This window comes from Lepidochelys kempii, chromosome 13, assembly GCF_965140285.1.
Source record: "Lepidochelys kempii isolate rLepKem1 chromosome 13, rLepKem1.hap1, whole genome shotgun sequence".
Classification (NCBI taxonomy): Eukaryota; Metazoa; Chordata; order Testudines; family Cheloniidae; genus Lepidochelys; species Lepidochelys kempii.
This window is the reverse complement of record NC_136392.1, coordinates 31,849,979-31,877,813: the sequence shown is the minus strand read 5'-3', so window position 1 is coordinate 31,877,813 and position 27,835 is coordinate 31,849,979. Positions and strand designations below refer to the sequence as shown.

General features: G+C 47.2%; 3 protein-coding genes across 15 annotated transcripts in view; 2 read left to right on the top strand and 1 right to left on the bottom strand.

The window, feature by feature from the left end:
* FAM83C (family with sequence similarity 83 member C) overlaps positions 1-4,292 on the top strand; it is a 35,954-nt gene extending 31,662 nt beyond the window's left edge. The window contains exon 4 of the mRNA XM_073310047.1: positions 1,045-4,292. Within this exon, the coding sequence (XP_073166148.1) occupies positions 1,045-2,014 (970 nt within the window). The 3' untranslated portion in view covers positions 2,015-4,292. The remainder of the gene's footprint in view (positions 1-1,044) is intronic.
* Positions 4,293-4,969: 677 nt separating this feature from the next.
* EIF6 (eukaryotic translation initiation factor 6) lies at positions 4,970-18,341 on the top strand. Its single transcript, XM_073310046.1, has 6 exons — positions 4,970-5,153; positions 7,635-7,720; positions 9,733-9,908; positions 13,641-13,817; positions 15,496-15,677; positions 17,986-18,341. Exons 1-6 carry the CDS (start codon positions 5,047-5,049, stop codon positions 17,993-17,995), a joined length of 738 nt encoding a protein of 245 aa, XP_073166147.1. The 5' UTR covers positions 4,970-5,046; the 3' UTR covers positions 17,996-18,341.
* Positions 18,342-26,642: 8,301 nt separating this feature from the next.
* The window catches only part of MMP24 (matrix metallopeptidase 24), a 162,585-nt gene continuing 161,392 nt past the window's right edge, over positions 26,643-27,835 (bottom strand). For 9 of the 13 annotated variants that reach the window (XM_073310034.2, XM_073310035.2, XM_073310036.2 and 6 more), the window contains one exon: positions 26,643-27,798. In XM_073310034.2, the coding sequence (XP_073166135.1) occupies positions 27,461-27,798 (338 nt within the window). In that variant the 3' untranslated portion in view covers positions 26,643-27,460. The remainder of the gene's footprint in view (positions 27,799-27,835) is intronic. The other 4 variants (XM_073310031.2, XM_073310032.2, XM_073310043.2 and 1 more) reach the window with 1 other exon arrangement.

Below are 27,835 nucleotides of genomic sequence, written 5' to 3'. Positions count from 1 at the left end.
TCCCTGCGTTCATCAGTGCTACCCCACCAAGCTTCCTGCACGACTGCCCCATGCGCCCACCTGTGCCCCCACCCTCCACTGCCCACACTCCCCCTGTCCTTCCCACCTGTGCCCCAACCCTCTGCTGCCCATGTTCCCCCTGCCCTCCCTTGCCTCCTGCATTGCTGAAGTGCTGAGCAGGGAGCTGCTGGCACAGATCAATGTAGTGTTTGTAAAGCACTCCTGCTTGGTGCTGCATGCTCTGCCCCCCACAGCACCCTTCTCCCAGCACCACATACCGTTACACCCACTAATGCTCTCCCACCCCTGGCAGTGTAACGCACCCTGCACCTTCATGCAATTAATCTTACCTGTTGTATAATGTAGATGAAATGTGTGGACCCAAAGAGTCACAGGTGCTAATGTGACCTGGTCACTGTCCAAAATTAAACAGTTTAACCCAGGTTCGGGGGTTGGTATCCTGAGACTTCAGCGGGCTCAGTACCTGGCAAACACACCATTAAAAATCCATTTTTACCTTGTACTAAAGATACAGAAAATACAGTGAGCGGATCCCTGAGGCTCTGGTAGCCTCTGCCTTGCCTCCCTCTGTGCCCGGTATCCCCCAGAACACCCACCCCCCATAGCCTGGGATCCCCCCACTCCAGGGGGATCCCCTCTCTACAGCCTGGGATCCCACTTCCCCAGAGAATACATCCTCTACAGACCGGGATCTCCTGGACACATCCAGTCCCCAATCCAGGATCCCTTCCAACCCCTTGGGGACACACCCAGAGCCCCCCACTGGCCTGGCCCTCCTCCCTGTTGCCGTTTAAACTGCCTACAAGAAGCCAAGTATGTCTGCACCCCTCCCCTCCCCATGTACAGCCAGAGCCCAGGGCGTGACATCCTTCTCCCTCTGGTGAAACAGACACCTTCCCCTGAGACCGTGGGGTCAGGCACCAATCTATTACAATGCACACGTCAGTGTGAGGATATAAATGATGTAATATCTATGGTAAATCATTCAAAGGTTAGAAATACCCGCTAATTATCTCTTTCCAGTTTTACTTGGCTGTGCAGTCAAGTTCATGCCTGCTTGGTGACACACTTCCGAGGCAAAATCGTTGAGGACTTTGACAGAGAATTCCGAAGCTTGTACACAGAATCCAAACCTGTGCCTGCTTTCTGCATCCCTGAGGCTGGAACAAACCCTGCTTCAGCTCACAGCTCAGCATGGACCTTAAAGTCTCTCTTAAAATCTGCCAAACCGAACGAAGCTGGAACCGCAAGCCAGGCCAGTAGCCTCTCAAATTCAAGCATTGAGAGCATAAAGATGTCTCCTTTTCGGAAGAACTCCACCTACAATGTACTCCATGAAAAGCAAGACTTGGGTCCTGGTTTCATCAGTGAAAAGAGAAAGGAAGCCATCAGCTCCATGAAGCCAAGTGACTCCAAGCAGCACTGGGAAATGTCAAACTCTAACCAAAACACTTCAGCTAAATTCAAGTCTGCCTTATATGACCAGCCTAATCATAAGTCACACCAGGCATCCTTGCAGCCAATGTCTTTCCCCATACTAAGCTGCAGTGAACCTAATCATCTAGAAAATAAGGCATTGGCTAAAACTAAAAATGGCCAGTTGCTCCATCACTCTGCCATGAGACAGGGACCAAACTTACGATCCCCCTCTGAGAACACTAGTACAAATGGGGCAAATACCAAGCAGAAAGCACCCAGTGATGTTTCAAGTGGAAAATCAATAGAAAGCGGCAGCAAAATATGCAAGAATGAGAAAACGCTGACTCTTGGGCATAGTAAACTGGACCTGATTATCCAATACAACCAGTTAAAAAGTGAGTGGACAGCTGCAGTCCCAAGCTCTGCTAGACTCAGTGATGAAGTGCCAAAGGAAAATAGCTGCAATATACACAGGGATGAGAAAACACTGACTCTTGGACACAGTAAACTGGATCTGATCACAAGTTATAACAAATCAAAATCTAAGCAAATATCTAGTCAATTTGGGCCCTAACCCTCTCTTGTCCTAGGGTGTGTCTACACTGACCCAGCTGCCTAGTGAAGTAGATAGTGAAGACGCTACCTACTCAGATGGGAGAGTGTCTCGTGGCGGCACAGGTATGCCACCTCTACGAGAGGTGACAGTGTGTCAACAGGAGAAGCCCTCCCATTGACATAGTGTTGTCTACACTGGGGGTTGGGTCAGTGTAACTACATCACTCAGGGGTGTGGATTTTCCATACCCCTGAGCGACTTAGTTACACTGATGTAAGTTTGTAGTGTAGACGAGGGCCTAGTTACATTCTCCAATCTCATTCCCAGAGTTACCATAATTTTTTTTGCAAAAAGAAAAGGAGGACTTGTGGCACCTTAGAGACTAACAAATTTATTTGAGCATAAGCTTTTGTGAGCTACAGCTCACTTCACTGAATGCATTCAGTGGAAAATACAGTGGGGAGATTTATATACATAGAGAACGTGAAACAATGGGTGTTACCATATACACTGTAACAAGAGTGATCACTTAAGGTGAGCTATTACCAGCAGGAGAGTGGGGGGAATAAACATGGGGAAATAGTTTTTCTGATACAACATAAAACTGTCAGTTTGAAAACAAACACAAAACACAGAGTAACATGATGAAATAGTCCAGGCTTCTACATTCCTTTACCCTGTATTAAAAAAGACCATTTTACTACAAGCTTTATTTTAAAAATAATCATTTGACACAGAATCTCAAAGTTGGAAGGGACCTCAGGAGGTCATCTAGTCCAACCCCCTGCTCAAAGCAGGACCAATCCCCAATTTTTGCTCCAGATCCCTAAATGGCCCCCTCAAGGATTGAGCTCACAACCCTGAGTTTAGCAGGCCAATGCTCAAATCACTGAGCTATCCCTCCCCACTTACATCATCCTCTATAGTTCTTTGATTGGTTCTTGGTGATTTAACTAGGGTTCTGTTTAAATTAAGAGTAGTATTTAAAGATTTTCTTTTCCTATATCAATTTTGTTGACCGCTGACCTGATGTTATGACTTAAGGCTACGATTTTATCACGGAAGTCACGGACTCCATGATTTCCAGAGACCCCTGTGACTTCAGCCCCACAGCTGAGCTCCCCATTTTGTCACAGATATATTTAGTAAAAGTCATGCACAGGTCACGGCTTCTCTGAATTTTTCTTTATTGCCCATGACCTGTCTGTGCCTTTTACTAAAAATACCTGTGCCAAAATCTTAGCCTTACTTATGACCTACGATCCTATCTCATGTCTCCTGGGTGATTTTATGCTTGCTAGAGGTAAAATGATGTAATAGGAGTATAAAATTGTATGTATGTGGGTCTATGGCTTGTTAGCATGGAACATGCATGGGGGCAAATAGGTGAACGTAAGTATATGGCTTATTAAGCTTGTTAAAATTTAAGTCTATCATATTAGGTCTATCATATTAGGTTAAGGCTTTGTGAAAGTAATTATTTTAAAGACTGAACTGCAGCTGAAATGAGAGAGACCTAAGAAGATAATCCCAGATCAAATATTTTTTACTTTCATTCTGAAACAAAATCAAATAACCCCAAACAGGTCCAGCACTCCACAGGAAGGGAGTTTGGGGGACTTTAGCAATGAGGTTGCTATGCAGTATCTAAGCAGTTAGACTGCTTGTACATATAGGAATTATTAAGAAATAAATGATATAAGAGAGGAATATCAATGCTTGATGCTTAATTAAGGACACCCCAAAGGCCACGTATGGTTAGGGAAAGCTATTCACCTTATTATAATCAGGATAAAGCATGAAATGGTATATATCTGTACTATCACCATAAGGAAGGGTATAAAATATCACACCCAGTTCCCATTTCTTGGGGTGCGTCAGGTCCCCAAGACTGTGTAAACGGAATCAGGATCCCCTTTCTGATGGGCTCCACTTATATCCCCTTCCATCTTTGTTTCCAATGGTCTCCGTACGTTGTAAATATACACAATGTAAGACTGTATGTAGGAGTGATGCAGGAAACCACTTTACTGTACTTCCCTTATTCTAATCTTAGTGCATATTGATCCTTTCCTATAATTTCAATTATAGTTGTCTGTATTAAATAAAGTTTGTGTGTTTCACCAAATTCCATCTTCTTAATTAACTTTAAGTAGCCGCCTAGGAAAAGTACCTGTTATCTATGACAAGAGCATGTTGCACCCCAATGCATAATCTTATAAGTGTGATAACTGTTCAGGGTACGGCTTGCTGACAACAATGTTAAGAGAGATGGTGCAAACTACATTAAAAAAGTAAAGAAAACTTACAACTAAAGATATCCGTGTCCAGTCATGGGAGTGTGCATGCATGTATGTGTCGGGGGTGAGGATGTAGAAGAATAAATGTGCGAGCACGCATGTTGCTGAGCAAGGCATTGCCATGCCTGGAACAAAGACTGGCGGCGAGAACTCCGTCCTGCGGCACGCTGGAGCTCTCCGCACTAAGCAGAAAGCTTGGCTGGGAGGCAGCCAGAACTCCCTCTGGGGCTGGTCCCCGCCGCTGGGCTGGGCTGGGCTCGGCTCCTGCAGGAACTAAGGGCCATCACAAACCTCGCTACCTTCCACCCCATTTGCAAAGTGCATTTCTTTGACTTTGCTTCTCTACTATAAACACATCGCTGCACCCAGGCAGGCGCGAGGACAGGGACAGCTGCGGCCCGGCCCGGCCCGGCGACGGCCACGCGCCCACAGGGGGGCCGGGCCGGGCCGGGCCGGGCCGGGCCGGAGCCCCAGGGAACGGCGCGGAACGGGGGCCCGGGAGCCCGAAGTGAAGGGCGGTCGCCGGCCAGGAACAGACCCGGGCTAAGCGCTGCGCGGGGCCGCGCCGGGCCGGGGCGACAGGGGCCCAGCTCCGGCGGCCTCGCCTGCAGCCGCGGCCTCCCTCCCTCCCTCCCTCCCCAGCGCGGGGCGGCGCCTCCCGGGGCCCGCCCCCGCCCCGCCCCGCCCCGCCCCGGGACGGCAGAGCCGAGGGCGGGGCCGCTCCACCCGCGCGAGTCTCCGCGCTCCGGCCATGGCGGTCCGCGCCAGCTTCGAGAACAACCACGAGATCGGCTGCTTCGCCAAGCTCACCAACCGCTACTGCCTGGTGGCCGTCGGCGGCTCGGAGAACTTCTACAGGTCAGAGCCCCGGCCGGCCGCGGCCCCGGGACCCGGCCTCCCTCCCCCCCTGTCCCCGCCTCGGCCCCGGGACCGGCCTCCCTCCCCCCCCCCCGCCTCGGCCCCGGGACCCGGCCTCCCTCTGGCTTCCCCCCCTGCCCCCGCCTCGGCCCCGGGACCGGCCTCCCTCCCCCCCTGCCCCCGCCTCGGCCTCCGCCCTGGGGCCCGGCCTCCCTCTGGCTTCTGCCCCCGCCTCGGCCCCGGGGCCCGGCCTCCCTTCCCCCGCCTCCGGGCCTGGCTTCCCTCCCCCCCCCCCGCCTCGGCCTCTCTCTTCCCCCCCCGTCCCCTCCTCCGCCTCGGGGCCTGGCCTCGGGGCCCGGCTTCCCTTCCCCAGCCTCGGCCTCGGGGCCCGGCCCCCCTTTTCTCCCCCCGCCTCGGCCCCGGGGCCCGGCCCCCCTTCCGCCTCCGGGCCTAGCCTCCCTCCCCGCCTCGGCCCCGGGGCCCGGCGCCCAGCCTCCCTTCCCCCCTGCCCCTTCCTCCGCCTCGGGGCCCGGCCTCCCTCCCCCCCGCCTCGGCCCCGGCCCCCCTTTTCCCCCCGCCTCCGCCCAGGGCCGCCGCCGCCTCGCCTCCACTCTGGGGGCTCGGTCTCCCTGCTCCCCACCCTTCTCCTCGGCCCTGGGGCTCGGACTCCCCAGCCCTGGGGCTTGGCCCTTCCACCTTCCTAGGGCCCGATACCCCCGCCCCCCTCGCAGTCTCGATCCTCCTGGAAGAAGAGGCTGGTGGTTTCTAATCCGGGGAGGGGTGTAAAGAGCCGGGATACAGACAGTCTCCTTACACAGTTCTGGCCTCCCATAGTCCGGTTGCATCCCCTTAGAAAGGGGACTAGAAATGACTGTGTTAGGCCAGGACAGGGTGCACCATTAACTCATAGCCGTGGCTCTCAACCTTTCCAGGCTACTGTGCCCCTTTCAGGGGGCGGATTTGTCTTGCACACCCCAAGTTTCACCTCACTTAAAAACGACCTACTTACAAAATCTGACGTAGGAATACGAAAGTGTCGCAGCGCACTGTTACTGAAAAATTGCTCACTTTCTCGTTTTTACCATATAATTGTAAAATCAATTGGAATATAAATATTGTACTTACATTTCTGCATATAGAGCAGTATAAACAAGTCATTGTCTGTATGAAATTTTAGTTTGTACTGACTTTGCTCGTGCTTTTTATGTAGCCAGTTGTAAAACTAGGCAAATATCTAGAGGAGTTGATGTACCCCTGGAAGACCCCTGTGTACCCCTAGGGGTATGTGTACCCCTGGTTGAGAACCACTGGCTTATGTAACAGCATCGTATTTCCAGTATTCTCCATTCCTTATGTTTCCCAGCTTCTTGTTTGCTTTTTGACCACTGGTGGTGTTGAGCAGAGGTTTCAGTTGAGCTGCCCACCTGGATACCCAGGGCTTTTTCTTGGCTTGTTGCATTTAACTTACCAGTAAGATGTATGAGTAGTTGAGACTGGTCCCTCCAGCCTGTGTTATCTTGCATTTGTCAATACTGAATTTCAGTTGCCATCATGTTGCCCATTCACCCAGCTTGATTATGTCCCTCTGAAAGTCCTCACTGTCCTCGTCGGTCTTGATTGATTTAGGGCATGTCTGCATGTACAGCACGGCAGCAGTACAGCTGTGCCCCTGCAGCGCATCTGGTGAAGATACTCTGTGCGGATGGGAGAGAGCTCTCCTGTCAGCATAATAAAACCACTTCCATGAGCGGCAGAACCTCTCCTACATACATAGTGCTGTGCACACATGTGCTTATGGCAGTGTAACTTATGTTGCTGACAAAACTGTGTAGTGTAGACAAGGCCATAACCTCAAATAATGGTGTCACATGGAGTTTTAGCTACCTCACTGTTCTTCCCTTTATCCAGATCATTGATAAATAAATTAAACAGCAGGTGTCCTAGTACAGGCCCTAGAGGTGTCATTCTTTGTTTTCTAAGCCTTGACTGTACTTCACCTCTCACTCCACAAGTACTTTAGTTTCCTTATTAGCTTCCTGTGAGGGTCTTTGTCAAAGGCTGTTTCGAATTTATGTGGACTTCAATCAGCCTGTTCTTTATTCACTGTGTTGCTGGCATATTCAAAGAATTCTAGTCATCATTTTAACAGGAAATTAATTCATTTTAGTTGGGAAGACTGTGTGGGTCTAGTGGACAGGGCACACTGCACTGGGGCTCAGGAAGCCTGAGTTTTATTCCTGACTCTGCCATTAACCTGCTGTGAAGATTTGGGCAAGCCAGTGAACTTCTCTGCCCCTCAGTCTCCCCATTTGTAAAGTGGAGATACTCATTTTTATAAAACAGGTCAGGAACATCAGATCTCCTTCTCAGGTGTACTGATTTGATTTCCCTTGGGGTCTGAGTCCCTCTGGATTGAATGGGATTCTCTGTATATGCCACTCTTTGCTTTGCAGCATCATTTCACTGTCTTTCTTATTGCAGTATCTTTGAGGGGGAGCTTTCTGAGACCATCCCTGTTGTTCACGCTTCCATAGCTGGATGCCGGATCATTGGGAGAATGTGTGTTGGTAAGTCACGTCCTTCAAGCTGATACCTTGTGGTGTGCTCTTAATGGGGATTGGGCCGGAACATGTCATTTAACAAGATTCTAGACTCTCATTCTGCAGTATAAGGAAGACTCTGGGTCAAGACGTTCTGGATCTGCCTAGGAGCCACCCGTTCCCATATTGAACAGGGATTAGAGTTTGAGGTTCCAGCTGTGACAAATAGGGGATAGTAGGAGGGTTGCAGATATAGCCCCATGGACCTGAAGGGACTTCTTTTCTGACCTCTGGCCAGCAGAGGTTGTTGAGCGGAGCCAGGCCTGAGGGTGGGACAAAGGGGTGGAACTGGGAAGACTTCTTTCCAAAATCAAAAATGTATCAATTTGAGAGTAAAGAAAAGCCTGTGTGTGGAGGGAGGGACGGGGGGTAGAGCCTATGCCACATAGGGTTTGGCTTCTGTCGTGGGGGGAATCACAACCACTCCTCTGCAGCACTGGGGTCGGTGTTTCACGTGCTTCTACTTGTGGGGGATGGGGAGTTGCTTGTCACGCGTAAGTTTCTCTTACTGATAAATCTGTAGGGAATACCCTGTTTTGATGGGCATTAATGGTTCAGCATCTAGCCATTACAAATACACATCGCAAAAGCAGTATTCCTCCTTTCACTTGCATGTAGCCAGGGACACAGCAGGACGCAGCTCTTGTTTTTACAATCCATTCCGGTGAGAGGAAAGAGAATGTTTGTCCTTTATCAGTTTGTCTGGAGAAGCGTTTGACAGATCTTGATTATTACTGCGTGCCACATTAGAGTAATGAAATGAGCATAGTTGGGAACACCAGTTAGATTCTGCAGATGCTAGACTGCTAATAAGGGATTTAATTTCTGATTAAAGGGGAAAAAATTGAGGTTTCTGCCCTTTTCAGTTTGCTTGGTAGGGTTTTTGTAAGGAATCTCCTCCCCTCCCCCGCTTGTGTTTTATGTTAGAAATTTGGGTGTCCCGTTTGCTCCCTGAGACTGTAGTCACTGGGGGACTTGTGAAATCCTGAATTAACAGGCCAAGAAGGGAAAGTGAACTTTAATCAGACTGTTTTAAAACTGTTTTTAATAACACCTAGTTAACCTTTTGAGGAAAGGACACCTTTGTTAAAGGTTCTGTCTACACACTCTGCATAATTAACGAGGCCTGAGACCCAGAAGCCCCTCAAGTAAAACCAGGATAGACCATCTAGACATTCCTGATGCCTAAGGCTGTTTTTAAAATTTTTTTTAAAGGCAAAAGACTATCTTAAGAAAACAAACCAACACCTCAAATCATTCCTCTCAGGGACTTTCTCCCTCATAAAGAAGCAACAACCACCAAGGGTACATCTGCACAATGATGATAAACCCACAGCTGGCCTGGGTCAGCTCACTTGGATTCAGGGTCTGGTGGTCGCAAGGACCTTCCTAAAGGCCGCCTTGGACTCGGCAGATTTGGCCACTCGCACGATGGCTACCGCCATAGCCATGAGACGCAGCTCCTGGCTTCAGGTCTCGGGGCTCCCGCTTGAGGTCCAGAATACTATCTAGGACCTACCCTTTGACTGTTCTGGACTCTCTTCAGAGCAGACAGACTTTAGGTTCCATAGTCTAAAGGACTCACGGGCAACCCTTGAATCCCTGGGGATTCACATGCTGGCCCCCCAAAGGAAGCTGTTCAAAGTTCGGCCCACCCCATGCTTCTACTCTGCTCCTCCCAGGACTATAATAGGAAACAGGGCAGGAGTAACAGAAGGCGCCCATCTCTGTCCTCCTCAGGCCTCAAAACCGAACTTTTGAAGTTGCACCTGAGGCCTCGTGAATTATGCAGAGCGTGTAGATAGAACCTTTAACAAAGGTGTCCTTTGCCTCAGTCATGCTGAAGACTATGTTGGGGGAGGTGCTGAGTGAGCCTGAGGAGCCCTGAGGCCAGCTTGTTTGAAGGCTAAGAAGTGGGCAAGCCAGGCAGGTGAACACCTTTAACTTGGCCTGAAGCAGAACTCCTTTTTTTCTTTTAGGGAACCGGCATGGTCTGTTGGTCCCAAGCAGTACAACAGACCAGGAGCTTCAGCACATCCGCAACAGCCTGCCAGACTCAGTCCGAATCCAAAGAGTGGAGGAGCGGCTCTCAGCTTTGGGCAATGTCACCACATGCAATGACTACGTTGCACTTGTCCATCCAGACCTTGACAGGGTAAATGGCTTTTATTCTTTTACAAGTTCAGTGGAGACCTTTAAAGCAAACCCCGCCCTAGAGCTAGACTTCATAGTTATTGGGGTTCGCTAGGAACATTTCCAGTTCATGCCAAGTAACACAAGACTGCATGCTAATAGCGCTTGACAGCATGGGAGTCTGCTTTACTTAGCTTTTCATTCTTCTCAGCAGAGGAATGGCAGAGTTGGCTTCTGCTCTAAAAGGCTGCCTCAAGATTCAGCTTTGACTGCCCTTCATTCTCCCTTTCACTAATCCTTATTTGTAGGGCAGATAAAAACACAAGCTCTGCCCTGAAAAGTTTTACAATCTAGTGTTCAACATACAGACAGTCCTCGGACTTATGACACAATTGGTTCCTGAAAATTTTGTCATAAGTCATAACTTGGAACCACAATCCACCCCATTGCGGGACTGAGCATCGTGAAGTCAAAACCAATTGTCATAAATCGAATCAGGGTGTCAGTTCAAAGTGTCGTAAGTCGAACGTCGTAAAGTCAAGGACTGCCTGTACTGGGACTAAGGGAGAGGTAATATAATGAAGGAGAGCAGTGATGACCGTATCAGGTGGTTACTCACTGGAGGCACATGTGCATCTGGATGGCTAAACTGCAACTGATTGCCCACAGCGCATCCAGTGAAAAAATGTGGATGAGTTGGATTTTAGGGGGCTTTGAGTGAGGGAAGGGGTGATGAGCTTGTATCCTGGTGTAGAGAGCATGGAAGAAAGCAGAGAAATGGAAGTCAGGGACCAAGAAGCACAAAGGCTGTCATGGTGTGGTTGAGGGGGCAGAGTAAGAGATTAAGTTACAGGCATAGGCAGGAACAGAGCTGTACACGGCTTTGAAATGAATAGGAGAATGTGATGCAGTTGAGAACAGGCAGTCAAAAGAGAGATGCAAGGAGTGGGTAATAAGGTGAGATTCTGCAGGGCAGATCGTTGGAGGCAGTGTTTTGATTGAATTGGGGGCACAGTGTGGGTGCCAGGGAGTTCAGACAGAGGAAGGTTGTGAAATTGAAATGGGAGATGATTAGAGAGTTTTAGTGGTTGGGCTTGAGGAAAAGCTGTTAAAACCTGAATTCTGTGTTTCCTTGCTAGCAGAGTGCAGCCAGTGTTATGTTGGTTGGTTCCTGCCAAGTGAATTTCCACCCTGCCTGGGCGCCCACCGTCTGCAGGTTTAGCCTCTCCAACACTTCTGTTCTCATTAAACAAGTTCATTACTGCAAATTGATTTGGTTCTTGGTCTATCAAATTCCTCTCCTGGGGCCATTTGTCTCCTTCACTGCCTCACTTAGCCCGTTTCTCTCCTTAGGTAAGTTTCATATTTTTTCTCCCCAGGGTCATGTAGGGGTCCACCAGGGTCTCCAGTGGGACCTATGTCCCTTGGTGAAGGTGTCTAGGAGAAGTGAAGTGCAGGGCCATAGGAGCCCCTTGAAGGAATTGCTCCTTGTTCCATGTGCTGCTGGGCATCTTCCACTCTGTCCACAAAAAGCTGGTTAACAAATTGCCCAGAAAAGCGTGTTCTCTGTAATACTCGGTCTGGGATGATCTTGTGGCTGAAGCCCAGTTCTTCAAGTCAGGAGACTTGATTCTGTTCTTAACTGCGCCTAAGACTCCCTGTGTGATGTTGGGCTAGTCATTGAGCTTTCTGTATTCCAGTTTCTTCTTCAGGAGATAATACCCCACAGGTGTCTTAATCGTTCAACAGAACAGTCAGGATCAGGACTACTTTGTGCTTGGGGCTGTACAAACGCATATGAGGACGTGGCTCCCTGCCCCAAAGAACTTACAGTAGATGAAGAATCTAATGCTCTAACTTGAAAAATGCTTTGAGATCCTTGGATAACAGATGATGTACAAGTGCAGAGTATTGATGGAGGCAATATTTGTTGCTGTGTTCTGGTGTCTGAGTGTCTTTCCTTGCTAGGCTGTTGCATAACCGATGTTCTCCTCCCTCCGAATACACAAGGGTATGAATTGGACAACTACGAATCAGATTGGTCAGTGAGGGCTGTCAAAGACTAGTGCTCACTATTGGATTTGGTATCCATGCTTGAAAGAAGAGACAATGTAATTCTTCCACCTGTTCCCATTGAGCAAGTATATGTTCCATTCAGCACCTGAACTAGGGGGAAAGGTTCTATGTCCGTGCTGGTGATCTCACCTCTAGAACTGTTGTTATTGCTTGTTTTACAGTAGCATCTCAGCGACCCCATTACGCTAGGTGCTGTACAAACATAGAACAGACACAGTCCTTGGCCCAAAGAGCTTCCAATCTGAGTATAAGGCAAAAGACAGTCGTATATAACAAACAGGTTGGGGGTAGAAGGAAACAATGAGCCAGTATTGGCAGCATGATAGGTAGTGGTCTTAGGCCACCTGCTGCCTAACTTCAGGTTTTGGAGACATCACAGCAGAAGGAAGCATGAAAGAGGACAGGGAGGGAGATGACTTTGTGGTAGTTTAAAGTTTCTCCTGTGTGTAGGGCAGCATGGGTGATAGTAGGAGATGCTTGTTTGAAAGTTTAACAAGTGGGTGGTAGAGGCTGGCATTATTGGCAGAATGGAGTTGAGTCAACATCTCGATAGCATGTCAGAGATGCTAGCTTGGGTGGGGATAAGCTGTGATGGGCCTTGAAAGTGAATGCAAATAATTTGTGTTTGCTGTGATGGAGCAGGGGGAGCAAGTGAAGGGATGCAAAGAGGGGTGACTTTCAAAAGGAGGTGCCAGGAAAGCTTACCTTTGCAGCCATGTTTTGAATGGATGTAAGTGAGGTGAGGAGGGATTTGTCAAGGCTGGAGCAGAGCAGGTTGTAGTAATTGGGCTTTAGCTGTGTGGCTGGAGAAGAAGGGCGCTCTTAAGTCTTTTGCAGGAAAAAGAGGCAACATGCAGACACATGGGTGTGTCAGTCTAGAGGGCCATGTTGAAGATGATACCCAGGTGACAGGGAAGATGGTGGGGTTACCCACAAGGAGAGGGAGCATTTTTGATGAGAGGTTAAGAGCTCTGTTTTGGTCATATTGAGCTTGAGCTGACAGCTGGACACTCACCAGGGAACCTGAGACACTGGCTGAGGTTTTAGATGGAATAGAAGATGACAAGTCTGGAGTGGAGAAGTGGGTCTGTGAGGAATCGTAACATAAAGATGATAGTTGAAGATTCTTAGATTCCAAGGGCAGAAGGAGCCACTGTGATCATCTAGACTGACGTATAGACCTTTCCCAAAATAATTCCTAGAGCAGGTCTTTTAGGAAAAACATCCAGTCTTGATTTAAACATTGTCAGTGATGAAGAATCACCACACCTTGGGTAAATTGTTCCAAGGATTAATTACTTTCATAGTTAAAAATTTACACCATATTTCCAGTCTAATTTCAACTTCCAAAATGACCAAGTCATGGACGGGCGGGTAAGATTGAAGAGGAGGAGCATGGTTGAATGTGTTGAAGTCGACTGGCAGGTCAAGGAGGAGAATGATGGAGTGCTAATTGTTTTTTTTGTTGTTGTTGGACCTAACAGCAGGTGTAGTTAATATACCTACAAAATGAAAATCTGAGCTCTTGAAATCAGAATAGGTTCTTCCAAAACACCCTGAGCAAGTTTTCTCCCAAGCATAGCTCTGCTCCCCGCTCAACTCGCATGGGGTTTCTACATAATGTTTTGAGATAACATTTGTGCCAAGGACACACGCTTCTCATTTTATGTATTTACAGGAGACTGAAGAGATCTTGGCAGATGTGCTCAAAGTAGAAGTTTTCAGACAGACGGTTGCAGACCAGGTTCTGGTTGGAAGTTACTGTGCTTTTAGTAACCAGGGAGGACTTGTGCACCCAAAGACTTCAACTGAAGACCAGGATGAGCTCTCCTCACTGCTGCAAGTCCCACTTGTGGTAAGGCATTTGTAGACTTGTGCCTTCTCTCGCCCTTCCCACCCCAGAGTCTTCTGACTGTTGGAGAGGTTTGGATCTTCACAGCTGTACCCCTTTCCAGCCTCCATGTTGTGTCCTGCCCCCAGGTGCATTGCCTGCTTTGTCTAGCTTTTATCAAGCAGCTGTAGCGTGTGGACTTGTTAGTTTCACCGCTGCCCACATGAAAAGAAGCTGTGCCCTCTCCCTGCTGCTAAAAGGCTCTCAGTAGTGTGTCTTTCCTCCTCCCACAAATAGCTTCTCAAGTCTTCTGGGTACCAAATGCCCCAACTGCCAAAATCTCCCACTCCAACTTCTAAAATGCAGCTGTGTGTTTCAGTGCCAAAGTCTCTGGCAAGCAAAGTTGGGGTAGTAAAATAAATGTAATTATTATCAATGTGAACACTGCTGTGACCCTGTGCTGATTGCACTGGGCACTGAGGGGAGGAGATGGCCTGGAAGGCAGTACCACAAAGTTCTGGGTTTGCTGCCTGAGTGAAGCTGAATGGGCTGCATAGGACACATTGCCTGTTCACAAGGTGTTGCACTCTGATGGCAAACGAGAGATCTGCCCTATAGCATCTTGTCATCCTCTTGGAGCGTGAGGAAGGAGTGATGTGATTTGGCCTTTACTGGCCTTTTAAAAATTCCAGTGATAGAATTGTGTTCCCTTTGAACCACGCGGTGGCAAGCTAGTCCCCAGTCTGATTTGTGACTTTCAGCATAGCTGTAGAGTTTAGTTTCCCATCTGTTGTTTTCTGCTTGATTTGTGCGCAGTTAATTTCTCCTCTGAGTTTAAATGCCTCTTTGCTTTTGTTCTTGTTCTGCTTTTCTTTCTTTAAAGAGGTCAGCTGTCCTATTAACACCTTCAATTTAGTTTTTCTAAAGTGTATTTTCCTCCAGCAAGAGAGAATAAGTTTGTCGCAGCGCTGCCTTCAGAAGCTGTCTGGTTTTATTTGTAGCTTAGTATTGTTAGTTCTCTAGTTCAGTGGTTGCTTTAATTGCTTTGGAATCAGAGGTCTCTGTAGCATAAACCTGGTGTGTAGCAGTTGGGCTGAGAGGGGAAGTGACCGCTCTTGCTCTGGGACTACATAGGGAACCCACTGCTTCCCAGCCCAGTCATCGTGCCCTAGGAGCACTGGGCAGTGTTTAAGCCAAAGGTTAGAAACCTGAATTAGGAGCTGATCTAAAGTTTAGCAACTGAGCAGAGGGAACAAGAGGTTGGATGTGGGGAATAATGGCTGTACGTTGTCTCCTGTTCCTCAGGACCTTCATCCACCTTTCAGCGGAAGTCTCTATCCTAGAAGAAAAGCTGCTCCCAGTCACCACTGTCTCCTAAACAGAATTTTAAATAACCAAATATTACATTGTCCAATTATATAGATGCAGATAGTTGAACCAGCATTACCCATATAGGTCTGCTTATGGATGGAACCCACATGAAAAAACTACCGTTCTTCAGCCCAAAAATGTGTCCCGTCAGAGGAGGTAACATTTTCAAACAAGATGGTAGCCATTGTGGTGACAGGAGTCTGCGGGATAGTTTGGCTGGTGCCCTTCCCTGGTGACTAGCAACGCGATAAAGTATAATTGATTAACTGTTTCTGTTGCTGTCACTGTGGTCTTGTGCTGACCCCTTTCTCTCCCTGTTTGTTTTTGCCAGGCTGGAACAGTAAATCGTGGCAGTGAGGTTATTGCTGCAGGGATGGTTGTGAACGATTGGTCTGCCTTCTGTGGGCTGGACACAACCAGCACAGAGCTATCGGTTATCGAGAGCATCTTCAAACTGAATGAAGCTCAGCCAAGTACCCTTGCTACCAGCATGAGAGATTCCTTGATTGACAGGTAGGTGGGATCGCATACTGTGCACGTGCATCTTCAAAACCTGCAAAAATGTTAGCAAAGACAAGCTAGCCAGGATTTGTTTGCCAGGATTCATTTCTTGCCGTCGGCTTTTCTTTAGATTCTACGTTTTGCCAAAAATTAAAGATACAAGCCATATTTTCTTTAATTCTTCCTTGTACCTTTTTCTGTTAGTCACTTTCATGAGCATGCTTAGGGCTCTTGTTACCTCTATGATATTATAATGGGAACCTACTAAGTCTCACTGTAATTAGTTTCTAAGCCCTGTCCTCAATTTTCACATGCTCATCTTCTAGAAAATGTAGTGTATGGGCTGAAATTTTCTATGCTTGTTTCCCCCTGAAGATTAATTTTATTTTTGAGCAAAAGCCCTTCAGCTGTGTTTGAGTACAGTGAGTGAAAAGTACAGTCATTACAAGCATTTTGACCATACTGTTTTAGACATACTAAAACAAAAATGACTGAAGCTTGAACTTTGGCCTGGATATAGTCTTTAAGGACTAGCACCTTTGCTTGGTTTGCAAGGGAAAAAATTGGTTATGATTAACCAGAAGTTCTAAGCATTTGAAAACAATGTGCTGAAGATGTGTGCTAGATTTTTTTTTTCCATTAAGCCTGTATGTTTGCACGTGGATGCGTAGCTAAATAGTGCACTTCTCAGTGCTGTGTGACATACAACATTCATAGCTTTTAAATGACTGAATCGGTTTCCTTCAAACTGGGCTGGAATTCTGGAGCTGTGAGATCTGCAAAACTGTCAAAGTTTGACCAAGCCAAGACTATAACAGGGTTCAAAAAAGAACTAGATAAATTCATGGAGGATAGATCCATCAATGGCTATTAGCCAGGATGGGCAGGGATGGTGTCCGTAGCCTCTGTTTGCCAAAAGCTGTCAATGGGCAACGGGATGGATCACCTGTTCTGTTCATTCCCTCTGGGGCACCTGTTATGGGCCACGGGTGGAAGACAGGATATTGGGCTAGATGAACCTTTGGTCTGACCTAGTATGGCCGTTCTTATATACTCTTGCATTCTTATGAGTAAAATTTGATAGTTTAAAAATTCTTCATGTTTAAATTTAGCACGTTCATCTTTCCCAAGGCCATCCTGGCTGGTACCCTCCAGCCCCTTTATTTCCACAGTTTGTGTGTTCTTCAAGGCTTTTATCCAAGTTAAACTAATCTAAGACCTTAACCATTTACACAGCTGTGACTCTCCCACTAGTTCTAGTGATGATGACCGCCGTTGTCACCACTTGCTACTGTTGGTGGATGAGCACCCACTGTGGGACGTTGGTGGGAGGTTTTTGCAATGCAGATGCAGCTGTATAGCTTGGGTCCGACTTTCACCAACTGGGCCTGTCACTGTTTGAGGACTGGCAGGGATTTCACCGACGTGGTAGTAGAGACTGCTGAAGATCTGGGATTTCTCAAAAGTTCCCAATTTAAAAAACACTTTTGGGCGCAGCAGTGGGTCAGATGTATTTCTGCTGCCTTAAACAATGTGCTTCCTAGGTGTAAGTGTGCTGTCCCCTGGCCTGGCCTGAGTGGTGTGGTGCATCATGTCCCTCCCCAGCGGTGGCTGTATAGGGGTCCTTGTATATGAAGTTTACAAGGGGTTTTGGAACCCTTTGAAATGAAAGACCCTATGAAAATAAATTTTCTAAACGAGCTGGAAATTTACAAAGTCTAGGAACCAAGTCTCTTTACCTGCCCTTATAATTATGATTGTACCCCCTTTATAACATGACTAATATGGTGCCAGCGGTGTGTGGAAAAGCAACATAGACACGTCCCTGCCTGAGTGCTCACAGTTTAGTGGCTGGGTCCTCACTTCCATTGTGGCTCCTCTGTCACTCCAGTTGAAAGGTCCCCTTTTATGCCAGCCCACAGGAATGGTCCTTGGGGATATCCAGTGAAACAGTTTTATGCTGCCTCCCCACAGCCCCTGGTTTAATGTGTGGCTGTAACTGAGCATAAGTTAGAGCAATCCTGAGGCCGCTTGAACTTTCTCTGGGAGCGATGCAGGTCCCCAGGCACGGCTGCGAATGCTGGAGACGTACCATGTTCTTATTGGCCTGGTGAATCTGGCTGCGAGCTATCGTTTGGTCCAGTGCACTGGCTCAGTATTACTCTTGATTTATGTAACTTCACGTTCTAAGACTGCTAACCCTCAGGAACTATAGGGCAGAATGCTGGTAAGTGAAGAGATTGATGTGCCTGCAGCTGGAGATGCTGACTGCCCTTACCTGCTCTCCGTTTGTTAAACCTGATTTCTGTCTTCTTTCTAGTTTGACATGAGAAGTGCTGCTCTGACCTTCCGGCTCGGACTAAGGAGCAGAGTGCCAGGCTCCTATTTCATCTGCTTTCTGGATTACAGATCCGTCTACTGTCATTTCTGTGGGCCCTGCTGAGAGGATGCCACATAATCAACGTTTTTAATGTTCTGTTTACTACGTCCTACTACAAAAACCTGGCAAACATCATGCATGAGTTATAAATATGAAGTGTTCTGTATCCCTGGCTGCCAATTTCCAGTCCTTTCAGTGGTCTCAGCACTGCAGGAATCTGTAACATTAGAGCTTCTCTATGCGTGAAGCTGACTTGGGCTCTTACAGCAGCTAAAGATGCTTTTGTTCACACTTCAGTTCTGGTCTGCTTCTCTTTGCATTGGGCTGTTTACTGACCACCCCAGCCCCGAGGGATTTTTCTCATATAAACGGGAATGGTTTTCTATCACACAACTATATATTTTAAAACCCACATAAAATGGCTTAATGAAAGAGCATAATGCTTCCTCTCTCCTGTTGCTAGACAGTTCTTCCCAGGCCCGATGGCTGTAGGCTACTTTGCCCTGGCTGTAGCTTTACAGAAAAGGTCTGAGGTTGCAGGCACCAAAGATTGTGGCTGTCTGGTGCCTTTCTGAACTCAGCTGTTCTCTGTCCCCAGCCGGTATCCTGAAGCTGTCCCTTTGGTGTGGGGAAACAAGCGTATCAAAGGGCAAGTAGGTATCCGTTCTGCTTACAAACTCAAACCTGACTCATAAGGGACAATCCAGGAGTAATAAGGAACCAGGTGGGCAGCCATAGCTCTGAAAGCAAGGGGTGCCTCTGGGATTCATGTTGGAGAGAAAAGACCAAGTGCCCCCTCAGCTGTTCAGTTCATGTATCCTTCTAACATGGGAGCAATTGGACCCTGCCCCAGAGACAGTGCAGTGAAGCCTTGGGAGAGCTGCTCCCTCTTAGCTGTCAGATATACATGCTTCCCAAACCCTCCCTGACTGCTTCTGATTGTCTCCTGTTTCTCATTGCTAGACATAACGTCTGTGAACCCCAGCGGGGCAGCTCCTGCGAAAGGAACTGCAGTTAGAGCAAATGGCTGAGAGCCTTTGCCTGTGGCACTGGGCTCTGCCCTTCCCCCAAGGTGCTTAGAGGGCTCTCTCCCTGGTCTCCTTGCACCTTCAACATGCTGCTTTGGTGGGAGGAGAAGGTTGGTCCATGGTCTCCTCACACCGTGTTTGTGTGATTTCTTGGGAATCTCCAACTATCTGGCATGTAAGTGGGGGGTTGCCCTGTAGTTAGAATTTCCTTTCCAAGCTGTCCTGGTGCGCCTGCCAGGAAGGCACGGAGGCTGGCTGGCAACACTGCCGAATAAGTTCAGTGGGGAAGGAAATCAGGAAGTTGCACCCTGCTGAGCAGGAGCAGGCTTGAGAAGAACCCAGGCCTGTCCCTCAAAACCCACAAGGCGATTAGCACGAAAGGAGGTAACCGGGTGGATGGGGCACTGTGTGTGGGGGACAGCCAGCATCTGTTCTCACTGCAACGTGGTCCTGGCTCTGTGCTGCTCTGGCACCAGCCCAGCTGTTCCCTGCCCCGGCAGCCCCAGTTCACAGGCCACCAGGCTCATGACTGCCTCATGGGCCTGCCTGCCCTGTCAATCCAGCTGACTTGGAACACTGGCTTCTCCCCACTGGCCCTGGGGACTGTCAGTGTCACGATCCTGATACCTCTTTGGCCCTTCCTCTTCTCCTGGTAGTGGGAGAGGGACAACTAATCCCTCTTCCCCCTGCTAAGTTTCAGTATGGGGCCAACAGCCCCCTTCCACAGAGATGAAGGGGTATGGGGGGGAGGCTGTGACATGGGGATGGGAAAGTGATAAGGGCAGTGTACAGATGCCTCTGCAATGGGTAGATGGAGCTGTGACCCAGGTGGAAGAGTGAAAGGGAAAGCAGGGGAGGAGGGGGCTGTGACCTGGGGCTGTGACCTAGTGCTGGGAGTGGGAAGGGGGGCAGGGCTGTGAATCGGGAGGCAGGGAGTAGAGTGGAGGCTTGTGTTTGTTGGTGGGAGTTTCAGAACAGACCTATTGGGGGCAGGATTTCCTGGGGGAGAGGTACGAGTGCAACATCCATGGGGGGGTGGGAGATTGCAATGGTGTCCCTCCCAGCGGGGGCCACTGTTGTTTTCAGCATTGGGGCACTACTGCAGGAAAGCCCAGGAAGTTTGGAGAGGTACCCTATTGAGGGGTGGTGGGGAGAAGGTGGCTCTGTGGGGGAGGGTCCAGGACCCTGGTGGGGAGGGGCACAGCACAGAGGGGACTCTGGGGAGGAGTGGGGTTGAAGAGCAATGGCTGTGGGGGGAAGGGGAAGGCCAGAGAGGCCAATGTGATTTCTCAACAGAAAATGCCTTTTCCACAAGGGAATTTGCTGAGACTTTTCCACTGAACCCAAACGTTTCATCTGGAGTCAGGTTGACATGACTAGACCTATTTCAGTTTGGGTCAGTTCAAAATTAATCCAAAGTGCTGGGTGCCTTGTGCCCCTGTCTCTACGGGCAGGGTTCCCTGGTTGGACCACATCTCCCACTATGCACTGGGGCCTGACTGAGCTGCTGTGGTGCATCATGGGAGAGATGATCTTGCAGCAGTGCACAGCCCACAGAGAGGACTGGGGGGGTCCCATGAGGCTCTGGGCCAGCTCAGACAGAGGCAAGTCAAGGTTGAACTGACCCTGTTCTGTGAAAAATGGTGCTATTCTGGCTTTGTCTCAGTTTGCAGCAAAGCACATGGTGAAATGTCAGAATTGCCCAGGGGCTGGAAAGCCTGAGTTTTGACCAGCTCTACCTGTGAGAATGTTTGCCGAAAGCCAGCAAGGGGGGCTGCAGGCTGGGAAACAAGCCCCTGATCCTGCATTGCAGCCACCCGGGAACTGCTGCCACAAGCTAAGATGGGGCCATGCAGAGGAGTGTAACCACATGTCTCATCAGCACCATGAGCATGTGCTTACATTTGGGTTTCCACTGACACCAATTCTAGAGTCCTGTATGGATACAAAAATGTGGAACCATAGCCAATCTGCAAAGATGGTAAATGAGGCAACCGCATGTGTGGCTGCAGATATCCACGGATAGAAAGCAGGTATCTGCAGCATTGCAGGGCTCGACTCCTACCCTGTCTCTTTCAGCTTGTGCTCTCGTGAGTGAGGGAGCACAGATGCAAGACTAATAGAGACTGCAGAGCGATGCAAGCGTCTACATGCATGAGATTGGGATGGTCGCTTTCACAGATCATCCCAAGCAAATGCCATTAAACCCTCCATCCAGGTACTACACCACACAGTCATGTGTTTTTAGACATTAGATAGTTTACAGAAACTCTAGTTTACATATGCCTTAAAAACTTTGGGAAACACTTACTGGCACTATATTTCATATCCATAGCCAGCTGGTCATAGCAACATGAATGCAATTGTATGGATCAGAGGGGAGAGGGAAACAGCTGATGTATTTTAAAAACATCTAACAATAAATGACAATAGCTTTTCCATTCATATTAAGGTCAGAGATCTTGTGAGCTACCAGGGCTAGAACAAAGTGTTGCATTTCAGCCTGACTGTTACCAAGCTCCCATTTTAGCAAATGCAGATTTGCAAATGTAAAACGTTGTACACAGTGTTGCGAGCACTTACAGTCCCAAAATATAGGTGTCAACTATGTGAGTCCCAAAGTGTACCCACAAATCAGGGACAGTGGCAGAAGTGACCTAAACTGTGCCTGAAAAAAACTTAAAAGCACAAAATTGTGGCTATTATTCTTTATACCAGTATAAAATCATAGGACTGGAAAGGCCCTCCAGAGGTCATCAAGTCCAGTCCCCTGCACTCATAGCAGGACTAAGTATTATGTAGACCAGGGGTCTCAAACATGCAGCCCAGAGGCTGCATGCGGCCCACAGAGTTATTTCCTGCAGCCCCGCTATAGGCGCCAACTCCACGGGCAGCCAAGCTCCCCTCCCTCGAGTGCACCACGTCCTTGCTTCTCCACCTACCTCCCAGCGCTTCCCTCTGCCAAACAGCTGTTTGGCAGCACTTAGGACTTTCCAGGAGGGATGGGGGAGGAGCAGGGAAGCGGCCTCCTCATGGGAGAAGGCGGAGCTGGGATTTGGGGAAGGGGTTGGAATAGGGGCAGGGAGGGGGCAGAGTTGGGGTGGGGACTTTGGGGAAGGAATGGGGGCGGGGAAGGGGTGGGAAGAGGTGGGGCATGGGGCAGGGCCTCATGGATGGGGGTGGAGTGGGGGTGGCGCTTTAACCAAAATAATTCTAAAAGTAAAGGTGTGTTTTGTCATTTGAGTGAGGTGCATTACTGAGTGGTTATATTTTATTAAAACCCGTCTTCACATTACAGTTTTTAAAAAGTTAATACATTGACTTTTAATAGCATACTATATTTATTACTCTTCGTTTTTGACCATATTTTTGTATGAAAAGGTTTCAGTGATGCAGCCCTCGGGCCAATGTACTAGTCCTCATGTGCCCCTCGTGGTGATTTGAGTTTGAGATCCCTGATTTAGACCATTCCTGACAGGTGTTTGTCTCACCTTCTTGTAAACATCTCCAATGATGGAGATTCCACAACCTCCCTGGGCAATTTATTCCAGTGCTTAACCACCCTGACAGTTAGGAAGTTTTTCCTAATGTCCAACCCAAACCGCCCTTGCTGCAATTTAAGCCCATTGCTTCTTGTCCTGGCCTCAGAGGTTAACGAGAACAATTTTTCTCCCTCTTCCTTGTAACAACATTTTATGGACTTGAAAACTGTTATCATGTCCCTTCTCAGTCTTCTCCAAACTAAACAAACCCAATTGTTTCAAAAAGAAAAGGAGGACTTGTGGCACCTTAGAGACTAACAAATTCATTTGAGCATGAGCTTTCGTGAGCTACAGTTTAGGCCTAATCAATGTGCAGCAGAGAGGATGAATTACTTCTTGTGTCTTGCTTACAACACTCCTTCTAATACATCCCAGAATGAGGTTTGCTTTTTTTTGCCACAGTGCTACACTGTTGACTCATATTTAGCTTGTGATCCACTGTGACCCCCAGATCCCTTTCCGCAGTACTCCTTCCTAGGCAGTCATTCCCCATTTTGTATGTGGGCAACTGATTTTTCCTTCCTAAGTGGAGTTCTTTGCATTTGTCCTTATTGAAATTCATCCTATTTACTTCAGACCATTTCTTCAGTTTGTCCAGACCATTTTGAATTTTAATCCTATCCTCCAAAGCACTTGCAACCCCTCCCAGCTTGATATTGTCTGCAAACTTTATAAGTGTATGCTCTATGCCATTATCTAAATCATTGATGAAGATATTTAACAGAACCAGACCCAGAACTGATCCCTGCGGGACCCCACTCATTATGCCCTGCCCGCATGACTGTGAACCACTGATAACTACAATCAGGTAACGGTTTTCCAACCAGTTATGCACCCACCTTATAGTAGCTCCGTCTAGGTTGCATTTCCTTAGTTTGTGAGGTCATGAGAGACAGTATCAAAAGCTTTACTAAAGTCAAAATATGCCATGTCTACCACTTCCCCCCAACCCCATCCACAAGGCTTGTTAGCTTTCTTTGACAGGGTGTCAGGTTGGTTTGACATGATTTGTTCTTGACAAATCCATGCTGACAGTTGTTTATCACCTTATTATCTTCTAGATGTTTGCAAATTGCTTAATTATCTTTCCAGGTACAGAAGTTAAGCTGACTGGTCTGTAATTCCCCAGGTTGTTCTTATTTCCCTTTTCACAGATGGGCACTATATTTGCCCTTTTCCAGTCTTCTGGAATCTCTCCCGTCTTCCAAGATAGTTGCTAATGGCTCAGGTATCTCCTCAGTCAGCTCCTTGAGTATTCTAGGATGCATTTCATCAGGCCCTGGTGACTTGAAGACATCTAATTTGTCGAAGTAATTTTTAATTTGTTCTTCTCCTATTTTAGCCTCGGATCCTACCTCATTTTCACTGGCATTCACTATGTTAGATGTCCAATCACCACCACCTTCTTGGTGAAAACCAAAACAAAGAAGTCATTGAGCACCCGTGCCATTTCGACATTTTCTGTTATTATTTCTCCCCTCCCCCACTGAGTAACGGGCCTACCCTGTCCTTGGTCTTCCTCTTGCTTCTAATGTATTTGTAGAATGTTTTCTTGTTAACCTTTCTGTCTCTAGCTAGTTTGATCTTGTTTTGCATCTTGGCTTTTCTAATTTTGTTCCTACATACATATGTTATTTGTTTATATTCATCCTTTGTAATGTGACCTAGTGTCCACTTTTTGTAGGACTCTTTTTTTATTTTTAGATCACTGAAGATCTCCTGGTTAAGCCAGGGTGGTCTCTTGCCATACTTCTATCTTTCCTATGCAGTGGGATAGTTTGCTCTTGTGCCCTTAATAATGTCTCTTTGAAAAACTGCCAACTGTCTCCAACTGTTTTTCCCCTTAGCCTTGCTTCCCATGGGCTCTTACCTACCTACTCCCTGAGTTTGCTGAAGTCTGCCTTCTTGAAATCCATTGTCTTTATTTTGCTGTTCTCCTCCTACCATTCCTTAGAACCATGAACGCTACCATTTCATGATCACTTTCACCCCAGCTGCCTTCCACTTTCAGATTCTCAACCAGTTCCTCCCTATTTTTCAAAATCAAATCTAGAACAGCCTCTGCCCTAGTAGCTTTCTCCACCTTCTGAAATGAAAAATGGTCTCCAATACATTCCAAGAACGTGTTAGATAATCTGTCCCCTGCTGTGTTATTTTCCCAACAGATGTCTGAGTAGTTGAAGTCCCCCATCACCACCAAGTCCTGTGCTTTGTATGATTTTGTTAGTTGTTTAGAAAGCTCATCCACCGCTTCTTCCTGGTTTGGTGGTCTGTAGTAGACCCCTACCCTGACATCACCCTTATTTTTTACCCCTTTTATCCTTACCCAGTGATTTTCGACGTCTGTCTTTTTATTTCCATCTCAATCTAAGTCCAAGTGTGTCCATTTTTAATATATAAGGCAACACCACCTCTCTTTTTTCCCCGGCCTGTCCTTCCTGAGCCAGCTGTACCCTTCTATACTAATATTCCAGCATAAATGAAGGCCAGTCTAAAAATATGTCCCAGAAGCCTTACTTCATTGGCAAGGGGGATTTCTGGCTTTGTAATGGGATAAAGCAACCATTTCCAGCCCTGCTGGCTCAGGAGATAGCCAGCCTTAAACCTGTCACTGGTCCAAGACAGCTGCAATAGTCCCCAGAGGCCAGTGTAGTTTGCCAGGAGAATTCCAGTTTTGGGCAGAAGGAAAATGAGAGAAATATTTTCCACTGGTGTCTGTTTGGAGCTGCTCAGAGGAAGAGTAAAGTGCATGGTAAATGCAATGTGGCACATGGTGCTGGAACTTACAATGTGCATGTCACCACCACATATGTACCTACTGAGTTGGGGAGAGGTGGTTAGTGTTTAAGTCTGGCCTTATTTGGTCCTTTGTTTGCAGTCCTTCAGCCATCTAGAGACTCCATTATGTCTTTCACTAAAATTCAAATGTGTTACATCTACCGCATTCTCTTCTTCCACTGATTGTGTAATTCTGTTGAAGACGCACTCAACGTTTCTTCGCTACTGAAGCGCATTATAAAGCATAAAATTCAAAATAGTCTGAGACTACACAATGTGCAACTCAAATCAGTCACTGAAAGTTATACCGTCCCCTTCACGGTAGGATCCGAGTCCGAGCCAGGCATGTAAAAGTAGACAAATACTAACAATCTCTCTTTCTTTCTGCCCTGCTCTTGTCATCATCTATATTTATAAGCTGAATCATGTGTTAAAAGAAACAAGTGAAACAAACTTTGAGATCCTCATTGATTTTTGACTCATGTTGTACATTGTTGGATGTTAATCAGCTGTTCAATGCTTCTTGCTTCATCAGCTACTCTGTGGCGAAATTCAGCCCAAGGCAAAAGGCCCACTCTAGGACCAGGGCCCCACTCACATCCCAGTTAAGCTCTCAAAACAGGACACAAGTGATGTGTACGCATTGCCTAGGGCTGGTATGGGCTTCTCTGCACAGGGCTGAATGTCACCTGGAATGTTAACAGAAGTGCTGTGTTCATTTTCTTTCATAGTCATTTAACATTGTTTGGATACCAGCATGGAAAACCATATTAAGGAAGTCTTAAGCTAGGACCTGACACCCCCAAGCATTCACATTTACAAGAAGGAAGAACAGACTGTCTGAGAAGGTGATTTGTCAAAGATCAGTACCCAAAATTCAGATATTTATCCAGCTCTTATCCGAGTCTCACATCTTCAGAACTATGCTAGTCATCCTGTGAAAACAAGCTTTCTCGCCGCACTTTGGCATTCCACCTTTTGGCCAAATACTTGAGTGTGAAGAGGTGAGTGAAAATGAAAAATAATTTTCAAAGTTATATAATGTTTTCAAGTTTTAGGCACAGGCATAGTTCTTACTTTATCCAGACCATTTCGCCTCACTATAATGAAGATCTCCCTCCAAACAAGCATTTTCATTCTCTTGAAACCTGAGACGCAAATTTCAGAATCTGATTATACATGCCACTATAACAACTTTTCATCTTTTCCCAGAATTTTCAGATAAAATACAGCAGAGTTCTTATATAAATTGTTCATTGTTTTGGTAACAATTTATTGTTTGTGACTGATGGGAATTTCAAATCGTGGTAATATGACATTTAAATATTCATTACATGAGAGGTTCCTAAAACAAAAGCATTTAGGCCTGTGTTAACAGTAGGGAGTGTTTTGGTCTTTGTCTTGTGGACTAACTCAACTGAGGAGTTGCTTTTACTATATCTGGTTAAGAGTTCCTTGAACTCCTGGCCTGCACAGAGTTACCTCCTCCTTGTGCACTGTGCTGAGTGACAGCATCAAGTATTATGTATGTACAAAACATCTGACCAGCAGGTATTGGAAAACTGCATCCAGGTAATTCCCTGGTTCTTGTAATAAACTAAGAAGATCTTTTAGAATGATTCAGTATCAGCATGTCTTCTCCTTAAGATACTGAATTGCTCCTGTTTCATAGATTTAATGATCTTAATTCATTTATGAGACAACTGTAAAAAACCTGGTCCATTTAGAGGTGGTTAGCTACACTGGAGAATGCTGGGTTTAACAGAGACCACTGGGGCAGGGAACTGAAGAAGATTTCCCAAGTCAGCTGAAAAACATTTCAAGAAAATTCCTCTTGCAGTCTCTGACACGCACAAGGGGGCCTGTGGAGAATGGCACAGCAAGACAGACACATGACGGAGGCAGTAAGAAGGAAAGAGGCTCCACGCTGCAAGGCCACCTCTGTAATTCCTGCTTCTTTCAGTCCCAGAACTCCCATGATTCATAATAAGTCACTTGAACTGTTTTGTTTGGTGGACTTCGGAACTCATTTGAGCAGCTCTGAGCTGAAATGTGCAGGTGAACGTGTCATACCCATTCCTGGACAGGTCGTTTGTAATAGGTAACGTTTTGCTGCACTTCTTTGTTTTTAAACTGGAAGATGGTATATACCAAGACAAGGATACACAGAGATAAGATGCAAGGGATCACGACTGCAATTGCATTTACAGTGCTAGGCACATCATTGATTGTCACCATAATATCCACATCATCGTGGGGGAAGCGTCTCTCTTTGCTTTGTTCAACTTCCTTTTGGTTGCAGCCCATCCAGTCTTTGAGGATTGACCTGGGGTAGCCTGGCTCCACACTCAGCCTCTGGTTATCGAACTTCCAGTACTCCTTCCCTTTATAGAAGTAGGTATAAACTAGGGGACAAAAGAGAGATCACTTCATAGCATAACA